This window comes from Amia ocellicauda, chromosome 1, assembly GCF_036373705.1.
Source record: "Amia ocellicauda isolate fAmiCal2 chromosome 1, fAmiCal2.hap1, whole genome shotgun sequence".
NCBI lineage: Eukaryota > Metazoa > Chordata > Actinopteri > Amiiformes > Amiidae > Amia > Amia ocellicauda.
The window spans coordinates 43,632,750-43,648,123 of record NC_089850.1 but is presented as its reverse complement, the minus strand read 5'-3'; the positions used below and the strand labels follow the sequence as shown (position 1 = coordinate 43,648,123).

Genomic DNA, 15,374 nt, shown 5'->3' with positions numbered 1-15,374 from the left:
TATCCTTCCTTGTTAAGGGTAGTAATAGATACATTATCATCATGTTTTATAACTCTCAGTCTCATGTCATTCTAATCATCCAAAACTATCTGTAACATATTGAATTATAAAAGTTGATGCAGTTTTGAGATCTGTAGTTACTGAAGTCATTTTCTATAATTGTACCAATTTTGTCACCTTTATCGAAAGCCTGTTAGGGAAGCATGCATTAGAGCCTGACTTATAGGGCAGACATATGTGAATGATGGATGAAATAAAGTGATACAAATGTGTGCTGAGCCTGTCAGAAATATGACCCTCTTGCTTTACAGTCTTTCAGAAAACTATCAAATGTAATATCAGGCTCTGGTGTAAAGACAATCCAGACTATCCTCCAGCCAAATTTCTGAGTTATTCTTAGCACACTCTGATAGTGATAGTCAGATACTGAGCCAGCTGACTTTGGAAAGGTTCCTGATTTGAACACCATTTGCAGAGCTGCACTGAATGAGGTTTATTCAGAGATACTGTAAATAATATTAATAGTCAATGTCGTTTACGTACAGCCTGAGTGGAGCTTCTATAGCAGGCTTTGACAATATCCTGAAATGGTGAAAAAAATTGATTTAGATCAGATTTTCTAAGGGGTGATGTGAGATGTTAATATATCTTGTAAAATACCCCATGGCATTTACTCCTACCTTCTGAAAAAATGACTGACATTCTCAAGGAATCTGCTTGATAAGTAAAACCTAAATTGGGGTCCATCCCCCAGCAGCAAGTGTGAGTAATTGTCCTAATTTTCAAGAAAGCATGGTGTGGTGTTTTTATGTATTTGGTTTACTATTAAAAAACAGTTAATCACATTTGTGACTGTTGTTTTGTAACTTTTTTCCAATAATTTAAGTAATGACTTGTATCTCTTGAGCCCCGCTCTGGTTGTTACTGATGTTCCAGAAGAACTTAAGTCACTTGAAAAGTTACTCAGAAATCACAGTAAATAAGAGAGAGGTATAAAGTGGGAATATCCACATGCTGTCATTCTACTATACTGTGACCTGCTTCTGCTTTTTATACAGTAGGGTAACATTGAGAGTGACAGCCACTTATACGATCTTTGCCTCTCAGATGACACCCATGATTGGAGCTGTCAAACATCTGCCAAAAAGATAGAGTTGTGGATTAATTTGCAAGCCTTTAATATCTTTTCAAACCCTGGAGAAATCTCAGGGTGACTTTTAAGTGATTTTGATTTCAGCTTATATCACTTAAGATTAGTCCATATCTAAAAATTAGCCTACAATTAAGTGCCAAAAGCAATCCCGTTGATGTGGAAAGATTTTGTTGTGGTGCAGCATTGTTCAAAGTTGTAGCTGCCTTGAGATTGATTTAACCCTTTTTATATTTCAAAGTAAAGTTTATAAAGGCAAAGTAAGCAAAGACATTTAATATTATATCGATTGGTTGGACCCTTTAAAAAAGGGTTCTGTTTATTATTTTAATAGATTTGTTTGGTATCAGTCCGGAAAATATTGGTTGATTGGTAATTTTGGTCATATTTAACCATTCTTTAAATTATTATAGCTGCTTTGGTTTACTTAAGTGTTTGACTATTTGCTCTACTTTTGCATTCTAAGCATGTTACCAGTAGGTAATTGTATCCCTTTCTGAGTCAAAAGCCACAAATTGCTTCTAGCTCACTGCCAACTCTTGGCTCCCTGGTTTTTCGCATGACAGTGTATATTAATGTATGTGTTTAGAAATATTTGTAGACATTTTAAAATTTTAAAAGTTATCAACATTAAAACATATTTTTGTAATGGACTTTTTAATAAATCAAATGGGAAACCATCTAGAAGCATTGGAAAAGAATATAAGATACTTACAAAAAGATGTATTAGATGGATATGAAGCATGACTTAAATGTGAGAAAGTAACCATTGTTGAATTACTTACTGCACCGTGAATTGATGAGACAGTAATGCTGCAGTTAAATACAGCCAGCAGAAATTCCCTGATATGAGGGTGAAGTTTACATTAATTACTTACATTATTCATTTAGTACATCGTTGCCAAGCGCAGTCTATTTTTCACTATGAAGCACCGTTGTTAATTTATGGATCTAAATGGAACTCTTTTCTATATGCAGAACACAACAAATGGGGGCTGTAGAAATTGATGGCTCAGTGTTCAAAGTACTAGAAAGTCAACTAAGAAGAATTGCTGATTATTTTCTCAAAATACCAATATTCTTTCCATATAATTAATGGAAACACAGTTAAGTTCCATATTAAATAAGACATTTAGTAAACAGTGTGATAAATTATATATTTTGGCAGGCATAACAAATAAAAATTAATTTATTACAATTGTTGAAATTATATCCGTAGAAATTGGAAGCCGTATTCACTATGTATCTGTTACATTTAAATTTACTTTACAGCAAAAGCCCACAAATACAGTGGGGGAAAAAAGTATTTGATCCCCTGCTGATTTTGTACGTTTGCCCACTGACAAAGAAATGATCAGTCTATAATTTTAATGGTCGGTGTATTTTAGCAGTGAGAGACAGAATAACAACAAAAAAATCCAGAAAAATGCATTTCAAAAAAGTTGTGAATTGATTTGCATGTTAATGAGGGAAATAAGTATTTGACACCTTCGACTTAGTACTTCATGGCAAAACCCTTGTTGGCAATCACAGAGGTCAGACGTTTCTTGTAGTTGGCCACCAGGTTTGCACACATCTCAGGAGGGATTTTGTCCCACTCCTCTTTGCAGATCCTCTCCAAGTCATTAAGGTTTCGAGGCAGATGTTTGGCAACTCGAACCTTCAGCTCCCTCCACAGATTTTCTATGGGATTAATGTCTGGAGACTGGCTAGGCCACTCCAGGACCTTAATGTGCTTCTTCTTAAGCCACTCCTTTGTTGCCTTGGCTGTGTGTCTTGGGTCATTGTCATGCTGGAATACCCATCCACGACCCATTTTCAATGCCCTGTCTGAGGGAAGGAGGTTCTCACCCAAGATTTCATGGTACATGGCCCCGTCCATTGTCCCTTTGATGCGGTGCAGTTGTCCTCTCCCCTTAACAGAAAAACACCCCCAAAGCATAAGTTTTCCACCTCCATGTTTGACGGTAGGGATGGTGTTCTTGGGGTCATTCCTCCTCCTCCAAACACGGCGAGTTGAGTTGATGCCAAAGAGCTTGATTTTGGTCTCATCTGACCACAACTTTCACCCAGTTCTCCTCTGAATCATTCAGATGTTCATTGGAAAACTTCAAACGGGCCTGTACATGTGCTTTCTTGAGCAGGGGGACCTTGCGGGCGCTGCAGTCCTTCACGGCGTAGTGTGTTACCAATTGTTTTCTTGGTGACTATGGTCCCAGCTGCCTTGAGATCATTAACAAGATCCTCCCGTGTAGTTCTGGGCTGATTCCTCACCGTTCTCATGATCATTGAAACTCCATGAGATGAGATCTTACATGGAGCCCCAGACCGAGGGAGACTGACAGTTATTTTGTGTTTCTTCCATTTGCGAATAATCGCACCAACTATTGTCACCTTCTCACCAAGCTGCTTGGCGATGGTCTTGTAGCCCATTCCAGCCTTGTGTAGGTCTACAATCTTGTCCCTGACATCCTTGGACAGCTCTTTGGTCTTGGCCATGGTGGAGAGTTTGGAATCTGATTGATTGATTGCTTCTGTGGACAGGTGTCTTTTATACAGGTAACGAGCTGAGATTAGGAGCGCTCCCTTTAAGAGAGTGCCCCTAATCTCAGCTCGTTACCTGTATAAAAGACACCTGGGAGCCAGAAATCTTGCTGATTGATAGGGGATCAAATACTTATTTCCCTCATTAACATGCAAATCAATTTATAACTTTTTTGAAATGCGTTTTTCTGGATTTTTTTGTTGTTATTCTGTCTCTCACTGTTAAAATACACCCACCATTAAAATTATAGACTGATCATTTCTTTGTCAGTGGGCAAACGTACAAAATCAGCAGGGGATCAAATACTTTTTTCCCTCACTGTATGCATTTGGCATGTAACTGTTGTTAGTGTTGTGTTTAAGAAGGTGTGAGAAGGTTTGATATTCCTATGTAACACTACTTTAGCCTTTGCGTGTGGTGATGGCTGCAGGATCTTTCAGCTACAGTTTGATCATCTTCAGCTGATTTCCTAACAAATTAAATGGGGTCAATCCTATTTGAAGTTCATCATATATCTTCTTAAAAAATGTATTGTATTTGTGTGGATGTCATTGGATGTCATCATATTTGTTCTGTACCAGTTTCATAATAACAAAGTATTTTTTTCATGTGGTCACTTTTAAATTAAATAATGACAAACAATAAATATATTGTCAAGTTTGTATTGTATTAGAAGCCAAATGTCATTGTGTCCTATTAATCAATTTGCATGACTTTTCCTGATTTTACTTCCGTTGACATAATACAAGACTTGGGGATTATATAAACTATATGATTACTTGTAGAAAGAATACTCTTATCAGCTCAAACAGTTTTTGATTGGAATCAGTAATAAACAAAGATGTGTCCTTTGACTGACCGAAATAACATGCCCCAATTTTCTTAATTTTAATTAACATGACAAAAAGTTCCTACCACTTGAATAATGTGTAACATGTTCGACAGTATTAGTCTTCATAATGAAGATCTATTTGTTGCAAACAGGAGGAGGAACATTGTGGTTTTCCTGGACAACACATATAGAAATGCATTAAATGATAGGCTGTGCCAGAGCTTGAGATTAAAGAAAAAGCAGGCTAAATAGGTAGGTACTGCACAATTAAAATATAATGGAGAACCTTTGTTCAAGTCCCTAGTGGTACTAATATATGTCTTTAACTCATGCATTCGAATTCCTTCCTTAAGTGTTAATGTTTCTGAACATGAATTGTGCCTTTTTATTAAGCAACAGTTATTGACTCCCATTGATAATGCTTTTACAGTAGGTTTGATAGTATGGCTGATTATGAGGTGAGGTCCAGCTAACAGTGTCTTCCTCATCTAGCCTAATCTAAATTAGTTTTAGGCCTATGTGGTTGATTTTCTTGGTAATTTTATATAGTTTGTCTTTTTTTTAATTAGTCTGATCGTAAATTTAATATCTTTATTATTTGATGTACAGGTAATTAATGGAAAAACATTGTTATTGTTATGTAATGTCAGAGCATAGATTGAGACCTACTGCCAGGGATCCATTAAATGATTGTGGGGTTCCCTTTGATTAACCATTCCCAGAGGTGGAGGATCACAACTGGCTGGCAGCTACTTGGGTTTGAAGTCAACCTGAGTCTCCTTTGTTTTCTGTGCAACTGTTAAATCCAGCCTGTTGCCTGTAAGCTTGCAGCTTTACCAGAGAGAGCCCCATGTGATGCCCAGCACCTTTTGCTCTGATGTTTAAACTCAGGGCATGAAGTGTGACAAGAAATGCAGGTAGTGTAGTCCAATACAGTGTAGTGGTGGTGATTATAATATTTAAGGAATTTGTTAATAGTTTTACCGTAAGACATTTTGTGACCTTTTAAACATCTGGCCTTCAAATGTGCTATGTTGAGTGTACTGCATTTCCAGCTTATGTGATGGGCGAGACACCAAGGCTGAGGATTAGGCCTACTTGTTAAGATAAGGATGTTATAGTTGAAATACATACAGATTTCCTCTTATGCTATGGGAAGGCATGCAGTTTTATAAATGTTGACAGATGCTATCAGTTCAGTGACGGCAAGAGTAAAAAAAGAATCACATTCTGGACAGGAAAAGGCTGCAGGTGCATCTGATGGACCTCTGAAGCACTCAGATGAAAGGATCAAACAGAAATTGATGAAAACCACTAGATTCCTTCTTGATGGGTCAGGACTGCTTTCCCCTTTTTAAAAAAAATCTAATTCAGCACCTTAAAGGAAGTGGTTCCAATTATTCACTAGGGACAGATATATCCAAAAATTGTGGTATGGCCTAATTGGTTAAAAGGCAGAAAAAAATGGCTGGATTAAACACAAGGAAGTAATGTGCATTAGCCTATATTGTTAATTGTCTGTTTCATATAGTAAGATGGAAACCAGGAAATGTCCTGGATGGGTGAAGTCTGCCACAATATCCTGTCAGCTTTGGTTTAAACAGTGTTATAAACAAAATTACACCTCGTTGTGTGTGTAAAACAATAAAAATTAATGACAAGCAATTTTCTGATTTCTTTGTCAGTGTATTTGTATTTAGTGAATAATTTTGTGAAATGTATTAAATGTAACTAACGCTGACTGCTGTACTGTAACTAGAAAAGCATAAAAGCATAAATGCATCAGCAATACAATTTTAGTCAAACAATGTGCAGTCTCTCACAGTGTGAGCCAAGCAGTGGCAGTGGAGGTTATAACGAGCAGTTCCATACAATGTTATGCAGAAATTACCTTTTTCCTTTTATTTCCCTGTAACCGTCTGTTCTACAGCTCAAGGTCACTCAGAAAGTCGAGAAATCCAGAATAAACTTGCTTCCGCCATTACCGCACTGTCTGCTGATAGCAGTTATGTTTTGTGATTTGAAACATCATTCTAAGACACTCTCTGGGCAACTCAAAGTTCTAATAGGATTAACCAGAACATGTGACAAAAGCCAAATTAGCAGTGCCTGTCCACATAAACCAATCACCCCTGTGAAGCATTTTGTAATTAGTTTTTTAATACCTGTATGAATTTTATTTATTTTTCTCCAATACATTCTTATATTAAGGGACAAAATCTCAGTTTAGACACCCTAGGAAACATAGTTGTTATACCCGTTTTTGTTTCATTATCCTGAATATGTTCAGAAATCCCGTAATCCTTTACAGACTGTCTAATCTTATTCCAAAGATGTCACCATCTAAATCAGATGTTTCATCTGGAGTATGACTGCTGACTACATCCGATCTGTTCTTTTAAGTTCATAATCCATTGCAATCCTCTCTGAATACTTTGTTTTAATGCCTAACAATAAGAATCAGTGATTATATAAAGTTTTTAGAGGGATTGGGAAACAAACTCATTTTGTTTGGCTTTTGTCAAGAGCTGTTAACAACTGCTTCTCTGAGGTCTTAAGTTTGAGGGCTTTTTGATGCATAGATGAAATGTAATTTCCTAGCTAATGTTTGAGTCCACCATCACAGGTAGTTTATATGAATACATCTAGATGTGGACATAGATAAATAAAACCTGCATGTGAGACTGAGGCATGCTTATTGCTTATACAGTAGTAACAATGATTAAACTAAAGAAACTAAAGAAAATAGCTATCCTTGTCATTGTATTGATAGCTAAATTGTCAGTATAGGCTAATCACATGTGAATCATACCATGTTGCTAGAATCTCATCGTACTGCTGTTTCTTGTAAGCACCTGTGAATTTGTTAAAAAATAAAATTATACCTGGATATAACTGATTAGTGATTATAGATATATCTGTGAAATATGCATGGCTGGAACTTCTGACTAAATGCAGTGGTTTCAAAATCTGTATTTCTCACATGCTGTCTTTCATACATAATTGCTACTGTAATTAAATCGTGGAGTTAACTATAAATTATGGAATTGCTACTTTTTATAATCCAAGTTCTCCATCAGCTATGGGAGCAATCAGTCCATTGTGAGTGCTCTCAAGTTGGCTGTACATGGAAATGAGCTCTAAATGTGTCCAGAGAACATAGTATCATTACAGAACTTTTTCTTTACACTGAATGTGCTTTATGCATATTATTTCCAAACACTTCTTGCAGAGATTCTTATGCATGGGCTATTATATATGAATTAATTTATATATATATATATATATATATATATATACATACATACCGATCAGCCATAACATTGACCACCTGCCTAATATTGTGTAGGTCCCCCTTTTGCCACCAAAACAGCCCTGACCCATCGAGGCATGCACCCCACTAGACCTCTGAAGGTGTGCTGTGGTATCTGGCACCAAGATGTTAGCAGCAGATCCTTTAAGTCCTGTAAGTTGCGAGGTGGGGCCTCCGATGCCCTGTGTGTTCTGACACCACACGGGCCAGCCTTCGCTCCCCACGTGCATCAATGAGCCTTGGCCGCCCATGACCCTGTTGCCGGTTCACCGCTTTTCCTTCCTTGGACCACTTTTGATAGGTACTGACCACTGCAGACCGGGAACACCCCACAAGAGCTGCAGTTTTGGAAATGCTCTGACCCGGTTGTCTAGCCATCACAATTTGGCTCCTTTTCAAAGTCACTCAGATCCTTACGCTTGCCCATTTTTCCTGCTTCTAACACATCAATTTTGAAGACAAAATGTTCACTTGCTGCCTAATATATCCCACCCACTGACAGGTGCCATGATAATGAGATTATCAGTGTTATTCACTTCACCTGTCAGTGGTCATAATGTTATGGCTGATCGGTGTATATAGTTAACTATTTTAATACTTAATAATTGATTTCTAATAAAGTCCTGAATACAAAATTGTCCTCACTTTACTGAAATCCCTCATAAAGTAGTGTGATATCAGTACCATTCGTTGTTGGTAATCCTCTTTCTGACATTTGTTTGATGTCTGGATATCTTTGGATAATTGATCTGACTGTTTGCTGACTGTGTATTTTCTTATTGCTGTCCCTTGTGGTTACTCCGGTGACTGCACTCAATGAGCTCAGGCAATCATCCTGAAAACTTGTGAAATCTCTCTGTGGAATACATTTAAAAAGGACAGAAGACAGCTTGGTACATTATATTGTGGATATGGTATTGATTGTTTCCAAAGAACAACTCATAAAAAAGAAATATATCTTGTATATGAAAAAGTTATCGGTCATGCAGCTAAATCTTTATGCAGTCACTGGGAGTCTACACTTGTATTATTAATCAACTTGTCAATGCTGTACTTGGATCAGCCTGGTACTACAGACATTGCATCATGAAAATCCTGCATTGTCTATGAAATGCATGCTTCAGAAAGGAGCACATTTTCCCACAGAAGACTCTTTCATTAAAACCATAAAAAATCCTTTGTGCTTAGTTAATATCTAGCCTCTTAGACTAAAACATTGCCAATAAGGACAGTCTTGTTTTTTCTCTTGTTTCTGAATTAGGCCTAGACCTCTTGAATTCTAAAAAACATACATTTCATTACGTTGTATTTGGTAAACATACATTTCAAGAAATAAATACAACAATGGCAATGCACAGAAGATAATTTACCACTGTTGGGGATCTGTGCGTTGCTGGGCTCTTCTAATAGGTGGGGCCTGGGAAAACAGATGTACAAGACAGGGGAGAAGTGCAAAGGTGATGATTTATTTACAGTTCAGGAGTGAAAACCAAAAGAAATCCAAAGAAAACTCTCACTCTTCCTTGAGTCCTAACTAAACTGTACAAAACGTCCCTCTCTAAACATGAAAACTAACAAACCACAGAGACACAGTCCAAATCACAAAACAAAAGATGTCCATAAACCAAGGTCAGTTAACTGGTCTTCTCAATTACCATTCTCACACTCTCTCTCAAATTTAAATCTACAGGTTTTTGTGTTCATATCTGACTTGCTGAAATGCAATGCACACAAATGTCTGAAAAAAGGTCAACTAAAAAACATTTATTGAAAAAGAGATAATTATTACTTCACTAATGGCTTCAGTGTACTTTATGATAGTAATTTGCAATCAGCTTTAAGAAGTGCTTTTGGAATACATAATCAGTTGTAATTATGAATATAATCTAATATAAGACTCCGCTGTTGTACATATAATCCTAAAAAGAGTTCCAGAACAGAATTGCATGCATTTAGATGTGCCATTCATTGTGCTCTGCAAGGAAGGTTTAGCTGAAGAATAGCTACAGTTGCCTATTGTCACTATGCCAGTATGCTTAAAAGATTAAAGCTATCAGTTTTTAAAGGAAGTTGCATATTTGCTTGTCCCTTGTGCAACTGGATCATCCAAGATCAATGCAGTTTAACAGGTGTCTTCAATTCAGTCCCCAGAAGCCACGGGGTCATTTGCTTTTCATTCCATCTGAGTTCCCAGTTACATAATTTAACTAATTATTTGCATAATTAGAGAAATTTAATACTTTTTCAAGGTGATGGCTTTTTAAAGGTGTCCTCTCAAAACATACTGGAGTGCAGCCCTTAAGCACAGGGGTTACAGATCCCTAGATGTTGCTCAGTAGAATGTCACTATTAGTTCAGAGAGGGAGTGGCCCTGCCCCCTGACACACCCTACTCTAGTCTCTCTCAGTTTCAGTGGGGTGGTGTAGCTATCTGTGTGTGAGTCATATAATCTGGAGTCAGAGAAAAGCAATTCTCCAGTGGTTCTTCAGCAGAGTTGAGACTGCAACAAATTATTTATTTATTAATTAATCATTAGAATTAGAGCTCCACAGTTTGTCAACCCTGGCTGCAACTAATCTGTTTAGTAGAACGTGTTGCACAATACTTACAAATCTTTCCATATTGAAGTCCTGAAAAGGTCTTTATTTTTTTATTTGGAATATATGCCTTTATTTTAATGCTTTTGATATGAAAGTCTAATACTATAACAAATGGATATACTGTAATCAACATTAAATTGTTTTTATTTATTTAATCCTTTGTGCCACATGTAGATGTTCAAAGCCTGCCTTTAAATATAGAGATATATAAATTTTGCCTGTAGAAAATTGGACACAAGATAAGAAATGTAAAGAATGTCATGAATTATCTTTGTATGCTGCTCAGACATGTTAGAGTAATGCCCTCCATTAGTTGGCTTTATTGTTGCTAAGATGTGACCCCCTTTTCTCTGCTAATGAGCTTGTTTTGTTCCAGAAAACATCAGTCTAGCAGGGATTGATGCCTCCCGTTAACCTTTGTGTATGTTGCAGGTTTGTCAGGATTTTCCAACATGTTTGGAAAAAAGAAGAAAAAGCTGGAGATCTCTGCCCCCTCCAACTTCGAGCACCGTGTGCATACTGGCTTTGACCACCGGGAGCAGAAATTCACAGGTTTGCCCCAGCAATGGCAAAGCTTACTGGCAGACACTGCTAACAGACCCAAACCCATGGTGGATCCTTCTTATATCACCCCCATTCAACTGGCTCCGATGAAGGTATGCTGAAACTATGACTGGGGATTATGAACAGATTTTAATTGCAAATACTATACAGAGATGTGTATGCAGTTTTTTTTGTTCTGGTCTGTTATTAATACATGTACTGTCAGTTTGGTCATATAGCCTAACTACTGACAGCTACTTGTCTGAGGTGGAACAAAGACATGGATATCTGTCTAATGCTTGGCTTGTCGGCACCGTATAGGTTTCATGTAACTTAATAATACTTTTCTATGCATACTCCCATGCGTCCAGGAATGTGAGGAGTATGTTGCAGTCTGCATTACATTTTGTGAAAGGAAGACATAAATGATTACTCTCAAAGCAGACTTACATTGATTTAACAAACAAAAATATAATGTGTGAATACAACACTGCATTTCATAATTGTAACAGATTTTAAATTGATGATGCATCATCACTGCCAAAATAATCACTGCAAGCCAAGTAGCAACGTTTATAAACCGTGATAGCTGTTTTGTATCTTGTGCTATACTACTCAAAAGACAACATGTTTGTAGCCATAAACTGCAACACCTTAGGCGTATTACTATTGTCTGTTATGAATAAGAAGAGATGTTAGACCTTTCTTTTGTTGTAATTATAACAATGGATTAGACCTGCCACATTAATGCTGGGTGTATGTGGTGAGAAGTAATTCAGTACCTTATAGATTGAGTGAGACTGATGACTTAAAGTGATAGAAAAAAAGTACAGTACCATAGGAGATATCTTTGAAGAGGGAAAACAAGAAAATAATTCTCTTGCTCTCTTCACAGATATCTCCCAAGAAAGTCCGGTCAGCTGACACATCATTACGAAAAGTATGCCTTTTATTACCCTTTTCCTTCATTATGTTCAGCAACATATACAAGTTGAATGTATTGTAAAATGCATTGCCTGGTTACATTTTATGGGACTGGATTTCGTATTGCACTTTATATGTATCTCTGACCTTTTGATCAAGTTGGGAGGTCATGGTCAGAGCTGTCTTTAACATTATTCCAGATCAAGTTTAAACAGCTTCTATCCCAAAGATGATATTGAAATTGGTGATGCAGTCAGAAAATATTCATACCAAGATGGCTTGACATGTATGTCCCCAGGCATACATGTGTTGGTCGCACACTTCATGCGTCTCATTTTTACTTTCAGTATACACTGAGGAATACTTGCATGCTTTCTCTCCCATGTACTTTACACCGTTCCCATTAAATGTGTGGTCATGTTAGGCTGTGTTATTTTAAGTAACCGGATGGTAAACTGCAGTATTATTAGGGCCTGCAGGGACTACAGTAGTGTTTTTGCTTAACACAGATGTTCTCAAAACTGCACTGGTTCATAACAAAATAATAAATAAATGATTCTTGAATTTGGGGTTTCCTTGCGTCTGGCATTACTGGAGCACTTACCCCTGTAGGACTAGTTGATCAATACATGAAGGTTCTTGATAATTTAATCTACTGCTATTCAGAGCAATTTAATTATCTGGTGGTGATATTTAAGCAGCTTTTCAAAGGAACATCATTCACATTATTCACATCATAAACATTTGTTCGGATAGGAATGGTTTAACGCCAGAAGGTCTTTAAGATTCATTTGATTTAAATTAGATGAGTCAGACCATCTTGTTTTAGAAATGAGACCCAAGAGTGAATTAGGAACATAATAATACATACATACGTACATACATACATACATACATACATACATACATACATACATACATATCTGATGATGAAGATTATGATTATTAATAGGTGCTGGTTCTAAGCCTGGTATAACTTAGTTATAATGATCTTGCCTCATGTTCTTTTTCTAGGAGCCTTCACAGATGAATGATGATTTGATTTTCCATACTGGCACAATCTCAATTCTGTGTCCTTAAGGTATCAGGCCAGAGACACATAACAGCGCTGCTCCAGTTCAGCAGCTGTAATAACTTCATCATACCAGGGCATTCGGTTTACAACACACAGCTCTCTACTTTTCACTTCACAATCATGTATCTCTACTGGGGGACAGGGGGGTTCTGGAGAAATATCAATACCAAGGATGCAGCTGTAACAGTTACTAAAGCCTCTATATATTGCATGTGATTTGGTCCTGTCATGTATGTGAAGAAATATTAGTGACTTAGTTGAATGTTATCAGTTAACAATACTGAAGCAAAGAGAAATAAAGGCAATAACAATCGTCTTAGTTGAATACCATCCATATTTTATGCTTGGTAAATCATGATAAAACCCCTCACCCTCTACTAAAAGCTAGTAATGCACATTTCAGATTGACTACAAAAGCCACAGCTATACGCTTTCTCGAATTCTCTGCTCATTTTTGACAGCTGTATTCTGACAGAAAAGCTTGAGGCATTTTTTACACTAGGATAAATGTAACAAAAATTCTAATGAAAGGGGGGAATAATGCCTATGTTACCCCTTAGATTAGTCTTTGGCTTTGTAATAGAGGCAGTGAGCGTGAGCCAACCCTTCTTCATTAGTTACCAAGGCCACCATCCTTTCTGTTTGCCTGAAATCTTTGAGCCTCTGTTAGCTAAGCAACAGACACTACCATTCATCACCGCAGTGCTGTAGAGTACATTGTAAACGGACACTGAGACAGAGTAAACACTTAACACATTTCTCTTCAGCCAGATTTCTTCTTTACCTTGTGAAGAGACAAAGTGTAAAACCATGTTGTAGACTAAGAAATCAGAAATTACCCAGCGTTTTTAGTCCCATCGATTACAATTTTTAATGATATATGCACAATTTGTTCCTGCGTTTTTTTCTTTAGTAATACATTCCTTGGCAGCTCAGTTGATGGAATTTTGAAATGTACAGCGGCAGTACCATTATATAATAATGAAATGATTGGATATTACATGCGAGTGGTCTGCAGAGCTATTTTCTATGCCTATTATTTGCTTATCGTACTCATACAGCCTGTCAGAGTATCACAGAGCTTCTCCACATAACCTGCTCACTTGAAATGGCACCGGTTGCACACTTTTGGAAAGAACTTGGAAGTCCACTGCAATATCATCCACTACCACAGTATATTTTGCAACCTGAGGCTCTTCTAGTGGAACAAGATACCCCAGACATTCCTACACACCCTCATTTGTGCAGACAGGTGGTGCCACATGGTCTATATTGCAGCGTATGGGTGTCACACAAGGGACTCATTTCTGAAAAGTACTCCTGTGCGTTTGAGTGAATCTTCCAAATAGATGTAAGTTAATTGCAGGAAATTATAGTTATGAATGATACATGAGTATAGCTTTACTAACCGCAGAAACAAGCGGTGCATTATTAAAACTGGTCAGATGCACATTATTTGATACTTTAAAACAAAGTAATGCATATATAATTAAAATGTATATAGTCGCTGTTCTCGTTTGTTTTAGTTCTTTATTTTATTGACAGATTATTCTTCCTTTATGTGGGCAATCTCACGGAGTAGGAAACTATACCTTTTATCAGCTTCATAACATTATAAGATTTATGACTTCTACAGACATACTAATAATTTAAACAAAAGAGATCTTCCCTAGCCAAGATATATGTAAGTTGGTAGGAAATAAATAAATAGGCCATTGGGAAGGCCTGCAATAATCTTTTAAATATTGTTCATTATAATTTGTGAGGCATGTTAAATATGAAAACGTTTCGTTGTTCAAAGCAAATAAGTCGTAATGTTGTAATGTGAAATACAATACTTTTCCAGTAATATCGCTTATGCAGATTAAAAGTAATCTGAAGTGTCTTTGTTAAGTACACATTGGCTGGCATTTCCACTTGAATTATTATTCACACAAAGGAACTTACATTATTCTACCCTGTTTCAGTAATTTGTGCTTGTTGGCATCCCCATTTTCCTTCCTGTGTCTCCCGGTATCTTATCATGCTCTCTGTATTAACTGTATACTTGGTTTCTGAATAACAGGGTCATTTATTAGTCATGCTGCATTGAGATTGTACTGATCTGGCCCAGACCTGTTTGTTTTCTTGAGGATGTTACACTGTTCAACATCAATGCCTTCGATCTACCTGAGTACCTGAAAATATGGACTGATATTTTTTCTGGTTGTTTTTACATGCGCAGTGCAGTTTGTGAAATTTAAAGATAATTCACAAATTTGTTTGATTGGTCATGTAACTTGATGCCATCGTGAAAGAGATGCCTGTAACTTGGTTAGGAGACGGTATGCATGCGGTCAGAGAAATCTGAGAGTAAAATCTATAGCACAAACCCGGTCACTCCGCCTAGGCA

General features: G+C 37.0%; 1 protein-coding gene across 3 annotated transcripts in view; it reads left to right on the top strand.

Annotated features, from left to right (window-relative positions):
- Positions 1-15,374, top strand: part of pak5 (p21 protein (Cdc42/Rac)-activated kinase 5) — a 70,939-nt gene that overhangs the window by 19,026 nt on the left and 36,539 nt on the right. For 2 of the 3 annotated variants that reach the window (XM_066705909.1, XM_066705901.1), the window contains exons 2-3: positions 10,873-11,096; positions 11,879-11,923. In XM_066705909.1, coding sequence (XP_066562006.1) covers positions 10,893-11,096; positions 11,879-11,923 — 249 coding nt within the window. In that variant the 5' untranslated portion in view covers positions 10,873-10,892. The remainder of the gene's footprint in view (positions 1-10,872; positions 11,097-11,878; positions 11,924-15,374) is intronic. The other variant, XM_066705918.1, reaches the window with a different exon arrangement.